Source organism: Hyla sarda, chromosome 2, assembly GCF_029499605.1.
Source record: "Hyla sarda isolate aHylSar1 chromosome 2, aHylSar1.hap1, whole genome shotgun sequence".
Taxonomy (NCBI): domain Eukaryota; kingdom Metazoa; phylum Chordata; class Amphibia; order Anura; family Hylidae; genus Hyla; species Hyla sarda.
In genome coordinates this window covers 171,339,253-171,365,314 of record NC_079190.1, presented here as the reverse complement: position 1 = coordinate 171,365,314, position 26,062 = coordinate 171,339,253, and the positions used below count along the sequence as shown (strand labels likewise).

General features: G+C 40.8%; 1 protein-coding gene across 8 annotated transcripts in view; it reads right to left on the bottom strand.

Moving 5' to 3' along the window:
- MYO16 (myosin XVI) overlaps positions 1 to 26,062 on the bottom strand; it is a 483,589-nt gene that overhangs the window by 218,895 nt on the left and 238,632 nt on the right. For all 8 annotated transcript variants that reach the window (XM_056555738.1, XM_056555737.1, XM_056555733.1 and 5 more), the window contains 2 exons: positions 15,604 to 15,754; positions 13,753 to 13,863 (listed from right to left, as the gene is read on the bottom strand). In XM_056555738.1, the coding sequence (XP_056411713.1) occupies positions 13,753 to 13,863; positions 15,604 to 15,754 (262 nt within the window). The remainder of the gene's footprint in view (positions 1 to 13,752; positions 13,864 to 15,603; positions 15,755 to 26,062) is intronic.

Below are 26,062 nucleotides of genomic sequence, written 5' to 3'. Positions count from 1 at the left end.
CTACTCGGGAGACCCCCTGCTATATATAAGGGTCTGCCCTATTGGTCATGCTACCTTTGGGGCTTCAGTGGCTGCACACCTGGGATGCTACCTGTGCATACTACAGACTACCAGCAGACCGGCAAGTACAAGACTCAGCCTTTCTCCTCCCTCTCAGCCCTGTAATCCCTAGGGGTCATTTACCCGCCCTCCCTGCCAGCCTTATACAGCCTGAGGATACCTGCTTTTCTTAATCCTGCTGGAGAGACTTTCCCCAGTGACTCTATTATTAAGGGGCGCAGCGCTGCAGAGGTTCCTATGGAGCAGTACCTCAACAAGGGGTCCCAGCGCTTGGTACCCTCTGCAGGGGCACCCGCTACCACTGCCATTCCTGCTCCATCCTCAGGGCAATCACTGGCGCAGAACGCACAGGCTCAATTCCCAACGATGGTGGTTGCCCCCAGTCAGTCCTTGATCTCCCAAGATGGGGGGCCCCCAGCACATGCAGGACCTCACCTGATCCCACCTTTGGCGGGCACTACAGATGTTTCAGTGTCTACACCTACGGATCTTCAGACGTGGAAGGCATTAGTCCAGTTGATCACCCCTACTATAAAACAAACACTTAAAAACACCACGCGAGGCTGAGAGATTGGGTAAGGCGGAACAGAGGATTATTGCATTAGAAGATGAAAAGAGCGGCTTAGCTACCCGGCTGCGCCAAACAGAGACTGACCTCTGCTACGTCGGTGAAAAGCTGGAAGACTTTGAAAACCGCTTGCGCTGGAACAATCTAAGACTAGTGGGGGTCAGCGAATCTCTTCTTCCTTCAGATTTACAAGATTTCTGTGAGAGTGACCTGCCTGCAGCCCTGGGCCTCCAATATAAATACAGAGTGGAGAGAGCGCACCGCCTAGGTCAAGCACCTGCTACTACCTAACAGTCCCATCAAGCTGACCCATCTCGCCCACGCCAGGTTATCCTGAAATTGCTTGATTACAATGGCAAGGTGGAGATCCTGAGAGCTTACTGCTGCCGTACCTCACCGCTCACCTTTTGCAGCAAGAAAATGCTGATCTTGAAGATTTCTCAGCGGATCTGACTAAATGCAGATGAGTTTATGGCAAAATCTGCACTGCATTGTTCAAGGCTAAGAGATGCTTCCAGCTTCAATATCCTGCAACTCTGAAAGTGTTTCACTCTGAGGGCACCTTTTCCTCCTACAAGACATCTGAAGCTGCTGAAGCTGCGCTGCAAGAACTCCTGCAGGACACAGCTCATCGTCTGCCACGTCGCGCGCACTATCCGGGAGGAAGAGGCGACATTGCATCTCATTCCCTTTGACGCAGAGGGAGTCGTACAAGATCACTGGTCACCGCAGCAGGAGCTGCAGATCTTCCTCTCCAGACTGAGTCTGCAGTCTTTTGTTACACATGTTGGGTTGCTCCTTTATCTTAGGGATTTAGCAGTCCCCTGCTGACAACTGTTGCACTACTCTACTGCCTGGGGGTTGCTTATTTCACATATTTGCTTAGTCGCTGTTCAAGCGGCTTCCCCACTTCATTGTGTCTGCAAATTGACATTTAAACCATCCCTGGTGGTCCAGTGAAGTGGATCAACACAACAACAACACCCCCCCCTCCCGCAGCGCGATCACGGGGGGGGGGGGGGGGTGGGGTGCCGGAGATCCACTACTGAGGTAGCCGGAGGGCTTACCACACATCCTACGCCGGCTATTGCACTGAGAATGCACTAAAAGTGTAAAAAAAAAGTTTAATTAACCTGATAACGACCATGGGCGTCTATGCTCATCCAATGGCCGTTACCGGGGTATGACGCGGGCTCCCGACTTGAGCCTGCATCATACCGGCCGGTCCCCAGCTGATTCCTGCAGCTGGGGGCCGGCGTTAATAGCCGACATGCGGCGATCGCTTGAGCCGGCTATTAACCCTTTAGATCGCCGCTGTCAAATTTGACAGTGGCGTCTAAAGGTGCCTGTATTCAGTCCCTGGTGGTCCAGTGGGGTGGATCGCCCTCCGCGATCACAGGGGGGCTATCCCCTACTGAGGTAGCCTGAGGGCTTACCTCTCCTTGACTGCCAGCTCCGGCTCTCTGAATGATACAGCCTGGCAGGGCCAGGATTTATCATTCGAGCGCAGAGCACACAGATCACTATGGTTCTATACAACCATAGTGATCTGTATGAGGAATCTAATAATGATGATCTAATGATGTTTAAAAAAAAGTTGAAACACACACATTAACCCCTTCCTTATTAAAAATTTAAATCACCCCCCTTTTCCAAAATTCCATATAAAAAATATATAAACATAATAAAAATAAACATATGTGTTATCACCGCGTGCGTAAATGTCCGAACTATAAAAATATATCGTAAATTAAACCGCACGAACAATGGCGTACACGGGAAAAAATTGCAAATGCTGTATTTTTGGTCACTTTTCATACCATAAAAAAATAAATAAAATGCGATCAAAAAGTCCGATCAAAACAAGAATGGTAGCATTTAAAACTTCAGCTCACGGGGCAAAAAATTAGCCCTCAAACCACCCTGTACGTGGAAAAAGAAAAAAGTTATAGGGGTCAAAAGATGACAATTTTAAATGTATTAATTTTCCTGCATGTAGTTATGATTTTTTCCAGAAGTACGACAAAATCCAACCTATATAAGTAGGGTATCATTTTAATTGTATGGACCTACAGAATAAAGATAAAGTGTCATTTTTACCGAAAAATGTACGGCATAGAAAAAGAAGCCCCCAAAATTTACAAAATGGTGTTTTTTCTTCAATTTTGTCGCACAATGATTTTTTTTCTGTTTCGCCATAGATTTTTGGGTAAAATGAGTGATGTCATTACAAAGTAGAATTGGTGGCGCAAAAAATAAGCCATCATATAGATTTTTAGGCGCAAAATTGAAAGGGTTATGATTTTTAAAAGGTAAGAAGGAAAAAAAGAAAGTGCAAAAATAGAAAACTGCTTGGTCCTTAAGGGGTTAAAAGTTTTTTTTTTTTTTAAACTCCATTAACCCCCCCCCCCCTTTCCCAAATTCCATATAACAAATATGTTAACATATGTGGTATTGCCGCGTGCGTAAAATGTCCGACGTATTAAAATATATAGTTAATGAAACCACAAAGTCAATGGCGTACGCGCCACAAAAAAATCCAAATTCCAAAATAGCATATTTTTGGTCACTTTTTACAGTATATCATGAAAAAATTAACAAAAAGCAATAAAAAAAAATCTGATCAACGCAAAAATGATACCGCTAAAAATTTCAGATCACTGTGCAAAAAATTAGCCCTCATACCGTGCCGTACACGTAAAAATAAAAAGTTATAGGGGTGAGAACGTATTAATTTTTGTGCATGTAGTTATGATTTTTTCCAGAAGTAAGACAAAATCAAACCTATATAAGTAGGATATCATTTTAATTGTATGGACCTACAGAATAAAGATAAGGTGTCATTTTTACCACAAAATATACTGCGTAGAAACAGAAGCCCCTAAAAGTTACAAATGGTATTTTTTCTTCAGTCTTGTTGCACATTGATTTTTTCTTCTGTTTTGCCATACATTTTTGGGTAAAATGACTGATGGCATTACAAAGAAGAATTGGTGGCTTTTAGGTGCAAAATTGAAAGCGTTATGATTTTTAAAATGTAAGGAGGAAAAAACGAAAGTGCAAAAATGGGAAAACGCTCGGGGTTAAGTCACTGAATAAGTATTGTTTACTTATATCAAACTTAAAATCAAAGTCAACCAAAGTAATATTGCTCATCAATACACTAATCGCTTTATTGGCCTCCAGTTGGAGTTACTGTTTTTGCCTTTAACTTACATTTGCCTTAAAATTTGCTTTACGGTTAGCCAATTAATGAAGATTCTCATCAGTAGTTTTAGTAATTTTGAACTGAGAACATATTCAACTACGAAATTTCACATCTGCATTAGTACACATGCTATAAATCCCCTCAAAATTGTTAAATTCAGTAAAGCTGATATAAAAGCATTTAAAGGGACAGTGTCCGAATATCCATTGTTCTGGATAAAAAAAAAAAAGCTGGAACATTCCAAGCTATACTTTTGTTAGAATTACACAAGACATTAAAGTTCTAAAAGTTGTTTCATGAAATCCTAAAGTATAGATGTCTCATTCCTGCACTTTGCATATGGGATCAGCTTTCATAAAAAAAAAAAAAAGATTATGGTTGGGTCTCAGGGAACACAAACTAAGGACTAAAACTCCAAGCATCACCCAACTCGCTACGTGTATAGGGGGAGATTTATCAAAACCTGTCCAGAGGAAAAATTGCTGAGTTGCCCATAGCAACCAATCAGATCGCTTCTTTCATTTCTCAGAGGCCTCTGGACAGGTTTTGATAAATCTCTCTCATAATGCCTGCTCTTCTGGGTGCTAGAGATGTCTATGTACAAAAGCTGAACCTCCATGTTACCCTATTCTCAATGCCCTATGGCTCAGAATACGTTGCTGCTTCTGAATCGGCAAGCAGTATGATATGTTCCACAGGTCATCAGGTACAAGTCCAGTCATTTTGCGGCACTGGTCTTCGCTTAGACAATTTTAGATAGATTGTAATTTGAGTGAATACATTACTTTGCTTTACTTTAAAAAGGACCAGGCAGATTATTTTTCTATTCTTATTCATACGGAGACATCAGCTTGGGGTTCTACAAAAGCAATGCCATATTTCTTTCCTCCCTGCCACTTGTAATAAGGCTCAAAGCTGAAGCCGAGCAGCTCATATAGCTGCCAGAATTATATCATGTCTCAGTTGGGAGGAATAAAACATGCATTGTGCCATATATTCAGGGGTCAAGTCCGGGGAAAAAAGGTGTGGGAACCCAAGATTTCCACTCAAGGGCTGGTCCTGCTAATGGGAATGGTGTTCTAGCTGTGGAAAAAGTGCAGGAACTCAGTTCCCATGCATTCCTGCAGGACTTGAGCCCTGCATATATTGTTATATTACTTCTCAACCGTTGTCAGTTCACATCAATCATTGAGTAATGTCAGCCATACACTGCTTCCCTTCTTACTGTACAGCTGGGAAAATAGAAAGCGGTTTGACAAAAGAAAGCCAATAAAACAAAGCGTGCATAGTTTATGCAGATGAAAAGGTACAGAGATTATACTCTGGGCAGTTTCATGTATCCTGGATGCAGTAGGACAGTGGGAGATTTGTCTACTGTATTTACTTTGAATGGGGTCTTTTGCGTTCCATTAGATGTTTGTTATTTTGCAGGATTTTAGTGGAGAAAAAAACTGACTTGAAGAATTTTTTTTCTCTGCTAAAGTCCCGTAATTTTAACAGAATCAGCAAACGGAGCTCCTTATTACTGTTGTGAACAAGGCCTATGTCTCAAATACATACAGTATACCATTTGACCAACAGTGGTTTTTCACCATGCAGTGATAACATATTTAAAATGTTTTATATGCACATAAACAATTACAGTTAACTTTTTAATGGTTATTTTGAGCTGTTTCGCACTTATCAATGGCTGAACAGAAGTTTAAAGAGGTTACCCGGCCAAATATATCTTATCCCCTACCTAAGGATAGGGGATAAGGTGTCTGATTGCGGGGGGGGGGGGGGGGGGGGCTGCAGGGCTGCGTCTCTAGTCTCAGAAAGCTCTTTGTTTCCAGGACTGGGGGACATGACGTAAAGCCATGCCCACTTGTGACGTCACGCCACACCCCCTCCATTCAAGTCTATGGAAGGGGGCGTGGCAGCACACCCCCTCCCATAGACATGAATAGAGGGGGCGTGGTGTGACGTCACAATGGGGCGTGGCGTGACATCACGTCCCCAGTTCCGGAAACAAAGAGCTTTCCTGGAGACGCAGCCATGCATAGAATGCGGGGGCTGTTCTTTTGCCGAATTACCCCTTTAAGGACTGTACACACTTTGTTTGGCAATATGTGCGAAAATTCCTGAATACATCCATGCGTCCCCTATTCCAAGCACATGTATACAGTAAAAAAAAAAAGGTATACATCCCACTATGTTTAACACAAATAGTGAAACATAGATGCAAATCCACCATTTGTATATTGATCTACTTGCTTCTCAGCATAATTTAATTAGCAGGAGACTGCATTAGGGTTTCCTCCTAACATTCTCCCAGCCCTCTGGTAGGGAGCACATGATTTTTTTTAATTATGCTGAGAAGCAAGTAGATCAAAATACAAATGGGGCTATGCTTCTCTATTTGTGTTGTACATTTGTAGTCTCTCCCTTCTTTCATGGCCAGCCCTCCACTTCACCCATTCGGCCCAGGCATTTTTAATTAGCAGGAGACTGCAGAAGGGTTTCCTCCTAATGTTCTCCCAGCCCTATGGTAGGGAACACATGGTAAGTGTTCACACTGGTGTGGTTCTCTGTGTCAGCCATTGTTACTGTGATGCTTTGTCTGTGGGGTGTGGTGGCACGGACCCAGGGGCTTGGTCGGGCAGCCTGGCCACTGGGTTGTTCCCCCAGTGAGCATGGTGTCTCAGAGGCAGTGGTTGCCGCCCAGCGCTACGCCAGTGCTAGGTTAGGGACCCACTCTGACTAGGTGGCCTTGACGTGACGAGTGGGCTTGTACTTTCTGATCAAAATGTATACTAACAACCTGTTAGTTTTTTAACCTCTTAAGGACGCAGGGCGTACCTGTACGCCATGCGCCCGGTCCCGATGTTTAAAACGAGGTCACGTCAAAAGCGAAAGTAAAAGCTTCCCGGCAGCTCAGTCGGGCTGATCGGGACTATCGCGATAAAATTGCAATGTCCCGATCAGCTAGAACCCGAGTGGAGGCCCACTTACCTTGCTCCGTCGCGTCTATTTGTGTTTGCGTTTGTTTGCTCAAAGCCTGAGCTACAGGCCTGAGCAATCAACCCCCTATTACGCTGATGGCTTTGCAGGGATCAGGGTAAAAGATCAGTCTGTGCAATGTTATAGCCCCCTATGGGAGCTATAACACTGCAAAAAAAAAGTGGGAAAAAAGTTAATAAAGGTCATTTAACCCCTTCCCTTATAAAAGTTTGAATCCCCCCTTTTCCCATAAAAAAAAACTGTGTAAATAAAAAAAAAAAAAATATGTGGTCCCAGCGGCGAGCCCCCCACGATCAGACATCTTATCCCTCATCCTTTCGATAGGGGATAAGATGTATTTGCCTGGAATACCCCTTTAAGGACTTAGGGCGTAGGGGTACCTGTACACCCTGGTCCCATTACCGATGCTATCAGCAGCCGGGACCCACAGTTAATGCCGTGCATTACCGATCAGGCTGATGCATTAACCGGCATTAACCCTTTAGACGCTGCATTTAAAGTTGATTGCAGCGTCTAAAATGAAAGTGAAACGATCCCGGCAGCTCAGCGGAGCTGATTGGCACCATCGCGATGTCCCTATCAGCTGAGTGGATGGCAGGAGGGCCCTTACCTGCCTCTTTGCCATCCTATCAAAGCATTGAACAGTATATGCAATCAGAAAATTGCATGTTAAAGCCCCCTAGCGGGACTAAAAAGTGTTAAAAAAAAAAAGGTTAATAAAAGTGAATTAACCCCTTCCTAATAAAAGTTTTCCCATTTTTACTGATTAAACTATTAAGGCGTAAAAAAATTTGCCCTCATATAGCCCCATATGCAGAATAATAAAAGAGTTATAGGGGTCAAACGATGACAATTTTAAACATACTAATTTTGGTTCATGTAGTTATTCTTTTTTTAAGTAGTAAAATAAAATAAAACCTATAAATTTGAAATTTGTCATTATAAAGTTCAATTGGTGATACAAAAAACAAGCCCTCATATGGGTCTGTAGGCGCAAAAGTTAGTGTTATGATTTTTAGAAGAGGAGATGGAAAAGACAAAAGTGCAAAAACTAAAACTGGCCTGGTCTATAAAGAGTACCTATTATGATCTTATTACATTTTATAATCCTCCCAGTTTACTACCCCCATCATGGTAAACCACCCCCTGCCTTTATTTTTATTATGTTTTAGTTATCTACCTTGATATTGTTCTGTATTTTCTGCTCAGTCTCAGTCAGATTCACAGACTAGGAAGGGGCGTTCAACAGCAGGCGTGACATCATCTGAAGCCATACAGGGGAGAACTTCCTCCCTCACTCTGCAACACACAGCCCAGAGCACTTAAAATGTGTGAGATGAGCTAAGATTGTATAAGGCTGCACACACACCCCTCAGCACTCCAGGCCAGCAGGAGTCCAAAGTCTGTGCAAGAGATGGGGGAAATGTGCTTTGGACAAGTAGGGAGACACCTAGTGGCAGATTTTTTAAACACAAATAAAACATAGAAAACTTAATTATTATTTTTTTTAAACAAAGTACATTAGAAATATTTGCTATTAACCATAAGGAGTGCAATAGCAAAAATTAGTTTTAATGAGAGGGCCCATTTAAGGTCAAAATTGGCTTCGTCCTTAAGGAGTTAAAGGGTACCTCTCATCAAAAAAACTTTTGATATATTATAGATTAATGTATGCAGAATAACTTTACAATTGCATGTAATTAAAAAATATGCTTCTTTCTATTTAATTTTCCACTTTGAAGAAATGACCACTAGGGGTCTACCTACCAGTCCTGGCAGCAAGCATTTCAGACTCATGCTGGAGTCCTAAACACTACGAGCTGCAAGTCTGCTTTGTTCACAAAGGAGAACACTCAGAGCTGCCAGCCTGCTTTGTTCACAGCCTGTTTGGCTGTGAACAAAGCAGGCTGGCAGCTCTGAGTGTTTAGGACTCCAGCATGAGTCAGAAATGCTTGCTGACAGGACTGATCGGGAAAAATACAATAGAAAGAAGCATATTTTTCATTAACATGCTATTGGAAAGTTATTCAACATTCATTAATCTAAAATATATCAAAAGTTTATTTGATGAGAGGTACCTTTTAAGAAGTGCTTGAAAAAGACAGTATAGAACTGACGAAATGTTGCATGTTTGGTAAAATAAAGTAACTTTTGAGCTTTGAAACTGAAGCTGGTGCTGCCATATTTTCTGAGAGTCTGACTGGTGAGAAGAGCCCATACAGGTTGGAGCTATACACTGTGTGCACAATGTTACCAAGGATGATTGGACAACATGGGACATGTGGTGCTGCTCATCTCTTTTTATGGTTCACATTATGGGCTACATACTATGATTACCCTTATTTCATGTTTGCACATAGAATTTTATTCTCTTTTCCTTCATATACATGAATGAGGTTCAATATGGTTTTTATACTTTGGTGCTTTAGAAATACGACAAAGTGTACCAAAGTTTATAACTTCAAAAACAGGGTGAAAACATTTCACCAATGGCTCGGAATGTAAAAAAATTTAAAAAACAAAAACGACGGCCATATATTAGGAAAATCTGCAGAAATGTACAGATTAGTTGGAAAAATAGTTTGGCATGTGCTGTTAATAAATAGGGCAGAATGCATTTCACAATACTACCATGTTGACAACTACCAAGTTGTCCTCTATTGTTCCAGATCAAAGAGGTATGTTTATAAAATAAAATCTCCTTCTAGCAAGTTACTGTTATCATATGCATCTATACCTTTGAAGCTGTTGCCCCCTAGTGGTTCGTTGCGGCTAGGCTAGACTGTTTCCGCTGTGTGTGAATACTGCTCTACTTGCCAGTAATCCCTAGGTGGTTCCGGTAGAACTCTACATTGTGGACATTGACATAAAAATACTGTTGTGTATAAGGCACAATTTTAGCTTGTTGGCATCATTCCAGGGAACATGCTCCACAAGTCTGGTGTTTTAATAAAATCTCCTACAAGAGCTAACCTTTCCTGACAGCTGGTATATAGATCCATTGGTGTGTCTTTTGTGTTATGTGATTTAGCTCAAAAGACACACCAAGGGATCCATATACCAGCTGTCAGGAAAGGTTAGCTCTTGTAGGAGATTTTATTAAAACACCAGACTTGTGGAGCATGTTCCCTGGAATGATGCCAACAAGCTAAAATTGTGCCTTATACACAACAGTATTTTTATGTCAATGTCCACAATGTAGAGTTCTACTCGCACCACCTAGGGATTACTGACAAGTAGAGCAGTATTCACACACAACGGAGACAGTCCAGCCTAGCCGCAATGAACCACTAGGGGGCAACAGCTTCAAAGGTATAGATGCATATGATAACAGTAACCTGCTAGAAGAATATAAATTAATATAAACGCTATGTTTTTACCTCAATAAAGAAGACACACTTTGAACTATCAACTGGTGAGTGCTGAGTTTATATTCTTCTAGCAAGTTACTAGTATTTTTATGTCTATTGTCAAACCTGAAGCATCATGATTTGGATTTGTTTTCCAATGACATTGATATTCTATTTATCTATCTATCTAAACTAAATATATGTAGCACGCCAATATCCGTGAAACAAACTTGTGCAGTTTTATTCCATGATGCAGGAGACAACGTTTCGCTGATCTCTCACCACCATTCTCAAGTGTGATGTGAGATCACCAAAACGTTGTCTGCTGCATCATGAAATAAAGCTGCACAAGTTTGTTTCACGGATATTGGCGTGCTACATATATTTACATTATTTACGGAGAGTCGGAGCATCCACTACAATTTTCAAGTCTGTCTAGAGGTGCTGCTTTTATTTGTGCTATCTATCTATCTATCCAAAATCTATCTATGTATCTGTCTGTCTGTCTGTCTATTTAATATCTACAGTCATCTATTTATTTGAAATATGTAAAACCAAAATGAGCATTATGTGCATGACGTAGATTAAATGATATAGCTGCCACTTTTCATCTGTCTTCTAATTTTTGCCTTTGGTGTTACAGTCCCAAAAGTATGGTATCCCTTTCATATTTGTTAGGATTCGGCAGGCTGGATGTGGATCCTCTGTGTCAGCGCGGGATTGGCGTGGACCGTGTCGGTGGACCGGTTCTAGGTTGCTACTGGTATTCACCAGAGCCCGCCGCAAAGCGGGATGGTCTTGCTGTGGCGGTAGCAACCAGGTCGTATCCAGCGGCAACGGCTCAACCTCGCTGACTGCTGAGAAGGCGTGGGACAGAAGGACTAAACAGAGGCAAGGTCAGATGTAGCAGAAGGTCGGGGCAGGTGGGAAGGTTCGTAGTCAATGGCGATAGCAAGAGGTCAGGAACACTGGTAAGGCAAACACTATAAACGCTTCCTCTGGCACAAGGCAACAAGATCCGGCAAAGCAGTGAAGGGGAAGTGAGGTTATATGAGCAGGGAGCAGGTGGAGGCTAATTAGACTGATTGGGCCAGGCACCCTAGAGAGCGGAGCCGCGCGCGCCAGAACATGACAGCCGGGGACCGGGATGGGTAAGTGGCTTGGGATGCGATTTGCGAGCGGGCGCGTCCCGCTATGCGAATGGCATCCCCGTCGTCAGTGTCAGTGCGCTGCAGAGAGGAGAACGCCGCGAGCGCTCCGGGGAGGAGCAGGGACCCGGAGCGCTCGGCGTAACAATATTTCCCAGTTGTAGTATGAACTTTGCTTACAGCATTATGAGCAACATTCTAAGTGTTAGGTGAACTGGCCCTAATGCATAATGGGGGAGATTTATCAAAACCTGTGCAGAGCAAAAGTTGCCCAGTTGCAATAGCAACCAATCAGATCGCTTCTTTCAGACCTCTGCAAAATGAAAGAAGCGATCTGATTGGTTGCTATGGGCACGGATTTGCACAGGTTTTGATAAATCTCCCCCAATATCTATGGCAGTATTGGTGTCTTAAAATTCCATGGTTTGAAATAGATACCCTGTAATATATTCACTGGATGAACTTTGTTCCTTTGTAGCTATATATCTAATTGCTATATATTGAGGAAATATCAGAAACAGATTTATTATTATTTTAAATCTGGTGGAATTCTGGATTTACACTAAAGCTATTGTGCATGCCTTGCACCACATTCAACAGAGCAAGGCTTTGCAGTAAAGTAGCCTTTGGCTATCAGAAAAGGGGTGTGGCTTGAGAAGTGGCATTGTTCTCAAAAACTTTGGCACAAAATACTAGGGCAAAATAAGCCCTCCAATAGATGGTTTAAAATTAGACAACATTAAGGGAAATTAATCTAAAACCGGTGTAGAGGAAGAGTGGTGCAGTTGCCCATAGCAACTAATCAGATTGCTTATTTATGTTTCATCCTCTGAAGAATACAAGATGCGCTCTGATTGGTTGCTATGGGCAACTGCTCCACTTTTCCTCTGCACATGTTTTGATAAAGCTAACCCGTTGTATCTTGCCATTGTAATAAATTTGCCATTTCTTCTGACTGTGTTGTCTTTACACTGTCTGAGTCTTACATAATGAATCTGTCCTACTGTCTGGTATTTTAACCTGTTAAGGACCCAGGGCGTACCTGTACGTCCTGAGTACGCTCCTGTTCTATAACGCGGCGCCGTTGTTAACAACGGCCGTGACCCTTGGCTAATAGCGCATGGCATTGATCATGGTGCCGTGCGCTAATAACCCTTTAGACTTTGAACGCCGTGTCTAAAGTGAAACTAAATCACTGCCGGTTAGCTCAGGGGGCTGTTTGGGATCGCCGCAACGAAATCGCGGCGTCCCGAACAGCTGTAGGACACGAGGAGGGTCTCCTACCTTGCCGAAGATGACAATTTTAAACGTATGCATTTTCCTGCATGTAGTTATGATTTTTTCCAGAAGTATGACAAAATCAAACCTACATAAGTAGGGTATCATTTTAATCGTATGGACCTACAGAATAAAGAGAAGGTGCCATTTTGTCCCAAAAATGTACTACGTAGAAACGGAAGCCCCCAAAATTTACAAAACAGCGTTTTTGTTTTCAATTTTGTCTCACAATTAATTTTTTTTCTGTTTCGCCGTAGATTTTTGGGTAAAATGACTGATGGCATTACAAAGTAGAATTGGTGGCACAAACAATAAGCCATCATATGGATTTTGTGGTGCAAAATTGAAAGAGTTATGATTTTTTAAAGGTAAGGAGGAAAAAAACGAAAATGCAAAAACGGAAAAACCCCAGGTCCTTAAAGGGTTAAAGAAGGTTAAAAAAAATGATTGAACCTTTTACAAATGTAAAACATTTTAGTTAAAGTTACCCTTTTACCTTACATATGTATAGCATACATATAGTATATAACACATGACTATTTATCTTTATTATCCTCCATCTTAATTTTTCTCCAACTTTCTATATAACTATACAACTAAGTGAGCATTTTCCACAAGTACAATTCCAGTTATTCACAGTTACTTTTATTTAACATTCTGCTGCTTTACCAGTGAAAATGTATCTAAATTCACAGCCACTAGGGGCCCCCTTCACTGAATTTGCTGTTTACTGACTGTTGTTCGGATCAATCTACTTTTCGTATCAGTGACACCATGATAAACTGTAGGAAGTGGTGCTAGACTATTATTACAGGCTTACTGCAGTGTATTCAGAGAAAGCCTACCTAAGCTATCAGCCATAAGATTGCTGCCCTCCTGTCTCTGCTATCAGCACTAGGATTGCTGCTCTCCTGCCTCTGCATTCAACCATAGTATTGGTGCTCTCCTACCTCTGCTATTAGTTGTAGGATTGCTGCTCTCCTGCCGCTGCTATAATGCAGCTGTAAAATATAGTTTTCCTAACAAATAATTCTTAGACAATGAAGGCCAAGGCTTTTTATTTTTTATTTTTTTTACTTTTATGAACACTCAGTTACCCTTTTAGCTGCAAAAAGTTACTCCATTATACAAACTTACATATATCTGGTTATTGTTGTACCGCTTCTGAATCTCATACAACAGGCTGCTGTCTGTGAGCTCGCTGAGAGTTGCCAAGTCATCGTTTGGGGCAGCAGGCATTAACTTGATCTGTAGAAAGAAAACAAATTTGTTGTGTAGTTATAAAAGACTATTATTACGTTTACCATTATCCCTTCTAATGTAAGAATACATTGTTGCTACATGATACATATTTGACACATGACAGATAACATATCTCACAGCCTTCCAAAATACCAAAGAGAGACATTTTTAGCTGCACTGACAGGTCTCCTAAGTCTCTTTACTTTGGAAATGTTTTATTTTCTTATTATGTGATTTAGCATTTTTAATCCTGTAAGTCTTGCCTTGCCCTTAATAGTACAGATTGATAGCTCTCTATATATACACAAATCCATATACTGTATATACAAAAAACAGTAACTAATAGTCTACTATGACAGATCCTCTTTTACTAAAAGTGACAAAAAAAGTTACGTATGTCCCTTTATATTTGTGGGCTCAACTCTGAACTCTAAAGTCAGGGCATCCCTTTTTATGGTACATCGGTAGTTCCTGTGGATAGCACAAAGGGCCCATGTGCCTGAGCTGAACTCCACCTCCCATTACCCTATAGCAGGTGCATGAGCTGCTTCTATTGTATATCTGTCCTTAATAAAACTTTCCGGCATGGAAGCTATGGTATCTGTGATGTAGGACTGAGGGAATAACATTGTGGTCTCTAAAACAATATTAAAGAAATCAAACATAATGTAACAGAAGGCTGTAGAATACTTAGGAAGTAGCAATATTAACTAAGTAGTCTAAAAATGTGCCAAATGTATCTCGGTGACTATTATTGTATGATACATTTGGCAGATCTTTAGATGCATCAACCTTTTGAAACATAACATTGCTTGGCTTACTGTGTATCAATATTTAATGCCAAAGTTTGCCACATTTTGAGCATTTTAAGCCACACTCCTCCCCGCAAACACTTCCCCTTCTGTAAGCTACACCTCCTTGTCCCATGAGTATGAAGAGTCTATAAAACACATAATAAATGTTTTAAAAATCAAATGCACAAAATGGTGCAAACATTTTTAAACATTTTCTTGCATTTTTAACATCTAGAAGCACTCTGAGGAAGACACTAAAACTTGCATCGGGGTTCCAACATGTTACAGATTCTAACCAATATTGGTCAGTCAAGAGGTTGATCAGATTAGTTACTTTTATGCATACGGAGTATAGTTTTTGGATAGAGCGGGGTATGTAAGCACATTTGCTGCTATATGCCAAAGGGAATGACTTTGTTAGCACCTTGTACCTTGTTTAATATATCACATGATTGTACATATGTTACAATGTTTGCACTTTAAAAGACACTGACCCATTGTTTGTTTAATATTGCCTATGTGCTTGATATATCTGACTCTGGTCACATGCTAATAATATTAGATTTTTCCTAAATACCATATATATATATATATATATATATATATATATATATATATATATATTTTTTTTTTTTTTTACTTTATCAATAAATAAAGATATAATTGTTAGTAATACCTTGGTGTATACTTGATTACTCTGTTTTGGCATACAATATTTTGGAGTCCTTACACATGGTTACATTGTCTTCTAATGATGTCCGTACATATATAGCATTATGCTAAGAGACTAGCTGTGGCATAGGTACCGTATATATCTTAGATGGAACTATTGTTGTTAAAAGGCCTAGAAGCAAACCCATTAGTACCTCTGTCCCAAAATGTCCTAGATGCAATTTTTTTCATTCAGACTTTGCTTTCTCCCTCAGTTGCGTCAGTTGCTTACACCTATTACCTGTTCCAGTTTCGTAGAGCTATTTACTATGTTTCTTTCCGAGGCATTGTCTTGTGAATAATGCTTGCTTAACATCTTTCCTGAATCTCTGAACATTGTGTCTTTCTCCAGCAAACTGTCTTGCTTAGAAATTGGTAAAGCCAGCGGACGCCTATAAAAACAAAAAAACAAAAAAAACACACATAAGATAAAAAAAATTAAAACTGAAATGAGCTCAGTCTCTGTAGATTATATGCAATTAACAAGGAAGATCTGGGATTTATCTATACTCCAACTAAAAAAAAACATGCGAGCCGTGATATTTAAGATTCTATTCAGCAGCAGCTGTGCTAAAAATGCAAGCATAGGCAGAATAGTCAAGAGATTCTATTTTGTAAGGAAAGCAAATCAATAAGTAATCTAAAAGTTTTGCACCCAAAACTTACTGCAAACATAAACCTATTACACATGGTTAATGATTCGAAGAATTTAAGCACATTAAGGAACCTAAAACCCCTATATACATTTTATTATATCACATTTTAAAGTGGTATACCGATTTAATTGAAAATCCTATTACAGGCTGGATTGGTGTAAAATACCAGCTACACCATACTTACCTCGCCTGGTCCAGTTCCAGTGCTAAGATCTGACCCACTGCCTATGTTCACCTTCTCTATTGACCCGCTTTGTCTGCTATGCTGATGAAGTTCCTGACACATATCACCCAATTACTGAGGCTGCAATTGTTCAGAAGAGCATTGAGTGTATATCATCACTAAACACAGGTACCTGGGAGGGACTGGTGTGCCGCACAAAACCAGAATTGGTGAGTATGAAGCAGTTTGTTGTTTTAAAATTGTTAGCTTAATTCTGTAGCCATGTCCAGGTGTGGTGCACGTTATTAGCATCTCTTAACCTCCTGAGCGGTAATCCCGAGCGTGACTAAGGATGTGACAAAGGGGGGAATGTGTCGGGGGGGGGGGGAATGTGACAGGGGGGAATGTGACAAGGGGGGGAATGTGTCAGGGGGGGGGAATGTGACAGGGGGGGGGAATGTGACAAGGGGGGGAATGTGACAGGGGGGGGGAATGTGACAAGGGGGGGAATGTGACAGGGGGGGGGAATGTGACAAGGGGGGGAATGTGACAGGGGGGGAATGTGACAGGGGGGAATGTGAAAAGGGGGGGGATGTGACAGGGGGAAGAATGTGACAAGGAGGGGGGAGAATGTGACAAGGAGGGGGGAGAATGTGACAAGGAGGGGGGAGAATGTGACAAGGAGGGGGGAGAATGTGATGGGGGATGTGACAAGGGAGAGGGGGAATGTGACGGGGGAGATGTGAAATGGGCGGAGGGAGATGTGAAATTCAGTTAAAAAAATTGTACCGCTTTTGGTACAAATTTCCAGACAGAATCATACCGCCAGGGAGGTTAATACTAAGCTCACTATTTAGTTTTCCTAAACAAGTGCTTAGATCTCAATAAACTCATATAAATAAATAAATATATACATATATATATATATATATTATTATATATACAGTAATTGCCGTAAATGTTGGCACCCCTGACATTTTTCTAGAAAACAAAGTTTTTTTTAACAAAAAAGTATTGTAGTAACACATGTTTTGCTATACACATATTTATTCCCTTTGTGTTTATTGGAACTAAACCAAATAGGGGGGGGGGAGCAAATTGGACATAATGTCACACCAAACTCCAAAAATGGTCTGGACAAAATTATTGGCACCCTTAACTTAATATTTGGTTGCACACCCTTTGGAAAAAATAACTGAAATCAGTCACTTCATATAACCATCAATAAGCTTCTTACACCTCTCAGCCGGAATATTGGACCACTCTTCCTTTGCAAACCCAGCTTTCTGACACTGTACAGTGTGACCCAAAATTCGTTGGTAATCCTCAGATTTCATGATGCATTGCACACATTCAAGGCACCCAGTGCCAGAGGCAGCAAAACAACCCCAAAACATCATTGAATCTCCACCATATTTCACTGTAGGTACTGTGTTCTTTTCTTTGTAGGCCTCATTCCTTTTTCGGTAAACAGTAGAATGATGTGCTTTACCAAAAAGCTCTATCTTGGTCTCATCTGTCCACAAGACATTTTCCCAAAAGGATTTTGGCTTATTCAAGTTCATTTTGGCAAAATGTAGTCTTGCTTTAAATGTCTTTGTGTCAGCAGTGGGGTCCTCCTGGGTCTCCTGCCATAGTGTTTCATTTCATTTAAATGTCGACAGATAGTTTGGGCTGACACTGATGCTCCCTGAGCCTGCAGGACAGCTTAAATATCTTTGGAACTTGTTTGAGGCTGCTTATCCACCATCTGGACTATCCTGCTTGACACCTTTCATCAATTTTTATCTTCCCTCCACGCCCAGGGAGATTAGCTACAGTGCCATGGGTTGCAAACTTCTTGATAATGTTGCGCACTGTGGACAAAGGCAAATCTAGATCTCTGGAGATGGACTTGTAACCTTGAGAATGTTGATATTTTTCTACAATTTTGGTTCTCAAGTCCTCAGACAGTTCTCTTCTCCTCTTTCTGTTGTTCATGCTTAGTGTGGCAAACACAGACACACAATGCAAAGACTAAGTGAACTTCTCTCCTTTTATCTGCTTTCAGGTGTGATTTTTATATTGCTCACACCTGTTACTTGCCCCAGGTGAGTTTAAAGGAGCATCACATGCTTGAAAGAATCTTATTTATCCACAATTTTGAAAGGGTGCCAATAATTTTGTCCAGCCTATTTTTGGAGTTTGGTGCGACATTATGTCCAGTTTGCATTTTTTCCTCCCTTTTTTGGTTTAGTTCTAATACACACAAAGGGAATAAACATGTGTATAGCAAAACATGTGTTACTGCAATCCTTTTCTGTGAGAAATACTTAATTTTCTTGAAAAATTTCAGGGGTGCCAACATTTACAACCATGACTGTATGTATATATATATATATATATATATATATATATATATATATATATATATAAATGACTCTTATGATTGATACAGAAATCACAAGACACGAAAATAGAAAAAGTTGCACTATTAAGAACATTGCCTCAGCATGATTCAGTCGTTAACAAATGACAAAATCAGACCAATCAGTGAATATATGGAAAAGGGCCTCACCTGTCTCCACCTTGTCTGTGATTACATGCATGCCTTTTATTTGCCCAGTGATTTTGAAGCTAAATAATGTCAGTTTTACTCCCTTTTCCTTGTTAACAAGGGCACAAACAAGAGGGCTATTCAAGCAGACCAGAAATGCTGGTCACATAGCCTAAAGGGTACTAGACTAGGTACAAAGACCTCCGCATTCCCATTCCAACAGTCTGCAATGCTATCATTATAATTAAGATGAGTGAACTTTTCAAAAGTTTGATTTGGTTGTTTTGCCAAACTTTGGCAAAAGGTTTGGTTTGAACCGAAGTAGTTCAAGCTGAACCTAAATGTCACCGATAGTCCAAAAACGTATGTATAACACTGCCTATCAGTGCTAAAAGTCATACAGGAAATGTGGATATTGCGTGCCAGCAATAAAAAATAGGGACTTTGTCCAGGCGCTTCCCCTCCAATTGGAAATCGTAGGAACAACCAGTTGCTTTTAAAACATGGTTATTTTTATTTCTGGTAAAGTAGCCATATCGAGTGCGTTCACTAGTACTGAGATCGCTGCCTGAACGGTGCGAAAAGGTGCCTGAACGATGCGACATCCAGCGCTGCAAAACGCACCTTTTCGCACTGTTCAGACAGCGATCTCAGTACTAGTGAATGTACTCGGTATGGCTACTTTACCAGAAATAAAAATAACCATGTTTTAAAAGCAACTGGTTGTTCCTACGATTTCCAATTGAAGGGAAAGCGCCTGGACAAAGTCCCTATTTTTTATTGCTGGCACGCAATATCCACATTTCCTACAAAAGTTTTGGTTTGACAACTGTCGCCCAAAAGGGACTCTAGAGCAGCTGACCTCGACATCAGAATGAGTTTACATGCCTGCAGAGGTGTTGTGCTCTTAGCGCAACCCTTTCTGGTAAGCCTGAATTTACCTTTTTGGGCCAAATTCTAGCTAACAATATTTCACTAGGAGCTCACCTGTTTTTCTTTCTCTTCTCTAAAAGTCATACAGAACACTGTTAGGTCACCTTGGATTGTGTCTAAGTACTATTGAGCTGGTATTAAAGGGGTACTCTGGTGGAAAACATATATACATATTTTTTTTTTAAATCAACTGGTGCCAGAAAGTTAAACAGATTTGTAAATGACTTCTATTAAAAAATCTTTTCCCTGTATGCTACAGTGGAAATTCTTTTTGTTTTGAATTTCTTTTTTTGTCTTGTCCACAGTGCTCTCTGCTGACACCTCTGTCCGTGTCAGGAACTGTCCAGAGCAGCATAGGTTTGCAGTGGGGATTTTCTCCTGCTCTAGATAGTTCCTGATATGGGCATCAGGTGTCATCAGAGAGCACTGTGGACAAGACAAAAAAAAATTCAAAAAGAAAAGAATTTTGTCTGTAGCATACAGCTGCTAAAAAGTACTGGAAGGGTAAAGATTTTTTTTTATAGAAGTCATTTACAAAACTGTTTAACTTTCTGGCACCAGTTGATTTAAAAAAAAAATGTATTCCACCGGAGTACCCCTTTAATTGAAAAGTTGAGGTCAGAGATATGACGACATGAAGACATGAATGGCTATGGCCCAAACAGATGGTACCCAATGGTAACTCACAGCTTGCTTAAAAACACTGAACTAGCAGATTTCTTATGCTTTTGAAAAGTTTCAAAAATGATCCCTTTTTGTTGGCAGATGCTTGCAATTATTTATATACATGCGGATATATTCGGAAAAACAATGGCTTTCTAAAACAGTTTAAAAATGATCCCCTTCTGGAACAGGTTTTGTGGCTAGAAAGTAAAGAAGAAATGGATATTACCAAGCTGTGAAAATATTAAAAAGACTGTGCACAAAAGGGACACAAAACCTTTATGCATTGCACTTGGATCTGCAATGAACATACTGGAGAAGAGTTATTAAAACCTGTGCCAAGGAATAGTTGACCATTTCCCATAGCAACCAATCAGATTCCTTCTTTAATTTCTAAATAGGTAAAAATGAAAGAAGTAATCTGATTGGTTGCTAAGGGCTACTGGTCAACTTTTCCTTTGCACAGGTTTTGATAAATCTCCCCCACTGTACACAAAACTGTCTGCTTTAAGTTTACACTTTCCAAGAATTAGGCAGCTTTAGTAAATGTAGGCCAAAGTCTTTAGCCCCTTAAGAAAGGGGCCAATTTTCTTTTTCGCACTTTTATTTTTTTTTATTATTAGTTATAATAGCTCTTTTATTTTTCCATCTACAGACCCATATAAGGGGTTGTATTTTGTAACATCAATTTTATATCAAGACAGGATGCTCGCATTACAATTCTTTCTTTACTGTTAAAACATATAGCAGTAACATTTAAACATATATTTGAAAAGAAAAAACTTGTTCACACAGGTGTAACATCACAGGTAGTGCAACCAAGAGTGCTAGGTATGGACTAGCCAATAGTAGCCCAGGCCAGTCTATATAGTGTCTTGTCAGGTAAAATTATCCCTCTTTCTTTACTGCTACCAGATAAGTATAACCACTGTTACCTATAGTACTGTGTTTCCTTATTCTGTATTATTAACGTTATTAATATTGTTCTCATCTCACAACATTATCCTGTTATACTTCCGTTATTCCAACTCCTCTCCTTATCAGTCCCGACGGTCCAGCCGTGGTCTCCATTACCTTCCCAATCTTATCTCTCCTTTTATTCCTCTCCTTATCAATATCCGTTACTACCGCACTCTCCACTATACCTTACTTTCTCTTTTCCCTGCTATACCGCTATACCGCTCAGCCGGGCGCCGCCAGTCCCTTGTATTCGTCGACATTACTGTTCGCGTGCGCGCGTGCGCGCGTCCCCGTTCACTTCTCGCGATAATTGGCCGGCTGGTTATCAGCTGTGCCTTCCCGCGCCACACTCAAACGCCTCAGACATCTCCAGGACGGTCGCTCCCCTCATAGCTGCCTTCACAACCATAGTATATCCCTTCCTGTCAGTGTCCTTTTAAGGACATTATAAGTTATTTTGTGCAGCCATTATCATTACTATATTCCATTATTAGTTAATTATTTTGGACTACCTATAATTTAAATATATATTATTATTATTATTATTTACCACATAATGTCTTCTGACCAAAGTCAAAATGCCCCATTATCTAAGGACCAGATACAGGAATTAGTAGACCAATCTGTATCTAGGTCTGTGCAATCAGCGGTTCATAATGCAATGTCTACCATGCATGAATCCATGGCTAAATCAGTTGCTATGACGGTTTCCCAAATGATGGCACATAAATCTCATCAATCCAAATTACTTCAGAAAGATATTCCCAGAAAAAGTTTATCAAAAAAGAGGCATGTTGATACTAACGACCTCCCTCATAGTAGATCTAAGAAGGGACATTTTGCTAATTAAGGTCAGGATTATCATGTAGGCTTACCTCATAGTAGCCATACTTCAGATGCCTGTACGTTGCATCCCAAACCCTCTACCCGAGAGGAGCAAAATGTTAATCGGGTTAATAACGCCTCTAATCAGACATAAATAACTACTCATGATGAAGATTTTGATATTGATGATGAGGTCTCTAACAATTCAGATAATTCGGAATCCTATGACCCCTCTTATAACCCTGAGGTAGAGGGAGATGATGCAAATTATGATGATAATTTCTCTGGGGATTCATCTAATATAGATCCTAATATACTTGATAGCTTTGGTGTCCCATTTTTTAATCCATCCCATATTATTCATCCCAGGTCAGGAGACTGGACACCTAACCCCCAGATAGATAAATTCATTGCTTTCTGGTTAAAAAAGGGTCTTGACAACAAGACTCATAATAAACTAAAGGCAGAATGCCCCAGACCCTCAATTTCTGGTACTAATACCACTACACCGGAATTAGATCCCATAATTGTCAGATATTTACAAAAGTCTGGGAAAAACCCTAAGAAGGGTATAGATCGCAGCTTTAAGCTGTGTCAAGACAGATTATTGGATCTGTTAGGTCCCATTGCTAAAATGCTGGACCTCACTGAAAACACAGCTGTTTCTGGCACTCCTCTCGATGTCGAAACTATGAGAGGCTGGACCCAACGCACTATGTGCATATTTGGGAATATAAATCAGGCCCTCTGCACGGAGAGGAGAAGAGCGGTTCTAATGAAATTAGACCCACAATTATCACATTTAGCCCCTTCTGAGTCTGCCAATCCCAACGATAGTTTATTGTTTGGGGATCAATTTATTAAAGAAATCTCCAAATATGTTGGATTATTTTCCTCCCTGGGTAAGGCCCAGAACTCTATAAAAAAGGTTTTGTCCAACAAGGTTTTTGCCAGGGCCGGAAGAAGCAGGGGCCGTTTTTCCGTCCGTGCCCAGTATAGAAGTCAACATAGAGGCCCCTTCCACCAAGACAGAAGCTCCTTCCCTATCCCTACACCCCAACCTAACCCCTTCTTCCCGTATCGTGGACGCCCATGGAGGACTCGAGGACAAAGGGGTGTCAACCGTTCCAGACCTTCAGGTAAGATACCCATTTCCAATTTTTTCCCATCTTCCAGTAGGAGGACGTCTCCTACATTTTTTCCTAAATTGGCAAGCAATATCCTCAGACCAATGGATACTAAATACAGTGAAAGGTTACCAAATAGAATTTGTCTATCCTCCTTTTCAGGATCTCCTTCCTCACCCGATTCAATTTTCCAAACCAGATCAAAATCTTGTGGAAACGGACATACTAGAACTCTTTTCCAAAAAAGCCATTTTTCAGGTTCCAATGAATTCGACAGGTTTCATCAGCAATCTTTTCCTTGTAAAGAAAAAAGACGGAGGCTTCAGACCTGTCATCAATTTAAAGACTTTGAACAACTTTGTCCGATATCAACATTTCAAGATGGAAGGCATTCATCTGTTGAGAGATCTACTGTTGCCAGACGATTGGCTGGTAAAGATAGATCTCAAAGATGCCTATCTGACAGTTCCCATCCATCCTTCCTCTCAAAAATTTCTTCAATTTATATGGAACAACACCAAATGGCAATTCAGTTGTCTTCCTTTTGGCCTATCTTCCGCCCCATGGTGCTTCACCAAATTAATGAAGCCCGTGATTTCCACTCTACGTTCTCGAGGAGTCCGACTCATCATTTATCTGGACGACATCCTCATTATGGCCAACTCCCTTTCAGTGGCTTATCGTCACATGAATTGGACAATTTCCCTCCTAAATTTTCTGGGATTTCTTATCAATTACGACAAATCCATTCTAGTCCCTACAAAGGAACTGGAATTTCTAGGTTTTGTCATCAATACTCATACAACTTTGTTGAGTCTCCCCTCCAAAAAATTAAAAACCATCAGGAGGGAGATTCATTCAATATTGAACAAGAATCTCATATCATTATGTTCCATAGCTCGCATTGTGGGTCTGCTCTCAGCTTCAATTCAGGCAATCTTCCCGGCCCCATTACATTACAGAGCGCTTCAACGTCTAAAGATCAAACACCTCAGAGAAGAATTACAATATTCAGACGAAATTACTCTGGGTGCAGAAGCCAAAGAAGAACTTATTTGGTGGCTTCGACACATTCAGGAATGGAATGGAAAAGCAATTTTTCATTCCAAACCGGATCTGATCATGGAATCGGATGCCAGCCTGATAGGTTGGGGAGCCCGATGCGGTCAATCATCAACAGGAGGCAAATGGTCCCCTGCAGAAACTACTTTACATATCAACTGCCTGGAACTTTTAGCAGGCTTTTTTGCACTTCAGAGTTTTGCAAAAAACTCGTCAGATTGCTGCATCCTCTTGCGGTTGGACAACATTTCTGCTGTCCAATACATCAATCGCCTAGGAGGGACGAATTCAAAGACTCTTGCCAACATTGCCAAGAAACTTTGGCATTTCTGTTTAGACAGAAACATATCTCTGAGAGCAGAATATCTTCCAGGTCTTTCCAACACCGTAGCAGACTGGAACTCCAGATATCTCACAGACTCCAGCGACTGGAAACTAGATCCTACAGTCTTTCAACAGATCAATCTTCTCTGGGGTCCTCTACACTTAGACCTTTTTGCCTCACGTCTCAATCACCAACTACCTCTCTTTTTCAGTTGGCGTCCAGATCCCCTAGATCTGGGGGTGGATTCTTTTCTTCAACATTGGCCAAACCAGATTCTCTATGCCTTTCCCCCTTTCAGATTAATCCCCAGAGTACTCCTGCAAACTTCACTTCAAAAGACAACATTAGTATTAATTACTCCATGGTGGACATCCCAATCTTGGTTCCCCCATGTTCTCAGGATGCTAATAGACTTCCCCAGGATCCTTCCTTCTCATCCTCTGATACTCTTGGACCCACTACAGAACCCCCATCCTTTGATCATATCTCAACAACTCCCTCTGGTTGCATGGTTAATCTCAGGTCAGATTACTTTGACTCAGAGATTTCTCAATCAGCTAGAAACATATTGGCAGAAGCCTGGGCTCCGGGTACCAGAACTGCTTACCGATCAGCCTGGAAACTTTGGGCTGATTGGTGCAGTCAACGGAATCTGGATCCCGTTCATTCCCCTATCCCCCACATCCTGAACTATCTATCAGCTTCTTTCGATTCCGGCAAAGCATACCGTACCTTGAATCTTTATCGTTCTGCTATTTCCTTCTATAATTCTCCTGTCAATTCTATCCCTATTGGTAAAAATCCCATGGTATGCAAATTGTTGAAAGGTATTCGTTTTAAGCGTCCACCTCAACCCAAATATACCTCTACTTGGGATGTCAATCTAATACTTGATCTTTTTTCATCTTGGGAAGACAATGACAATCTATCCCTTAAAATGTTATCGTTTAAACTTACCTGCCTTCTATGTCTCATTTCTATAAAAAGAGTCTCAGACGTTAAAGCTCTGGACATATCTCGTAAACAATATTCTCCTCAAGGAGTTTTATTTTCCGTATTTAGACGTACTAAAACAAACTTACATCAAGTCTTCTATCCTGCTTTTCCTCATAATGAGAAATTGTGTGTTGTCCAATGTTTGAAATCTTATGGATCCAAAACCAAGGACATCCAAAATTCACCCTCATCCCAACTACTTATATCTTATTGTAAGCCCCACTTACCAGTCTCTTCTGCTACTTTAGCTAGATGGGTCAGACAGTGCATGGCCTTAGCTAATATAGATATCTCTCTATTTGGCGCCCATTCTTCCAGAGGTGCCGTATCCACTAAACTTATCCAATCAGGAGGTTCACTGACAGATCTTCTCAAGGCTGCAAATTGGTCGTCGGAATCTACATTTAAAATGTTTTACTTTAGACCTGATCATCATGTTTCTATGAATCTTGTA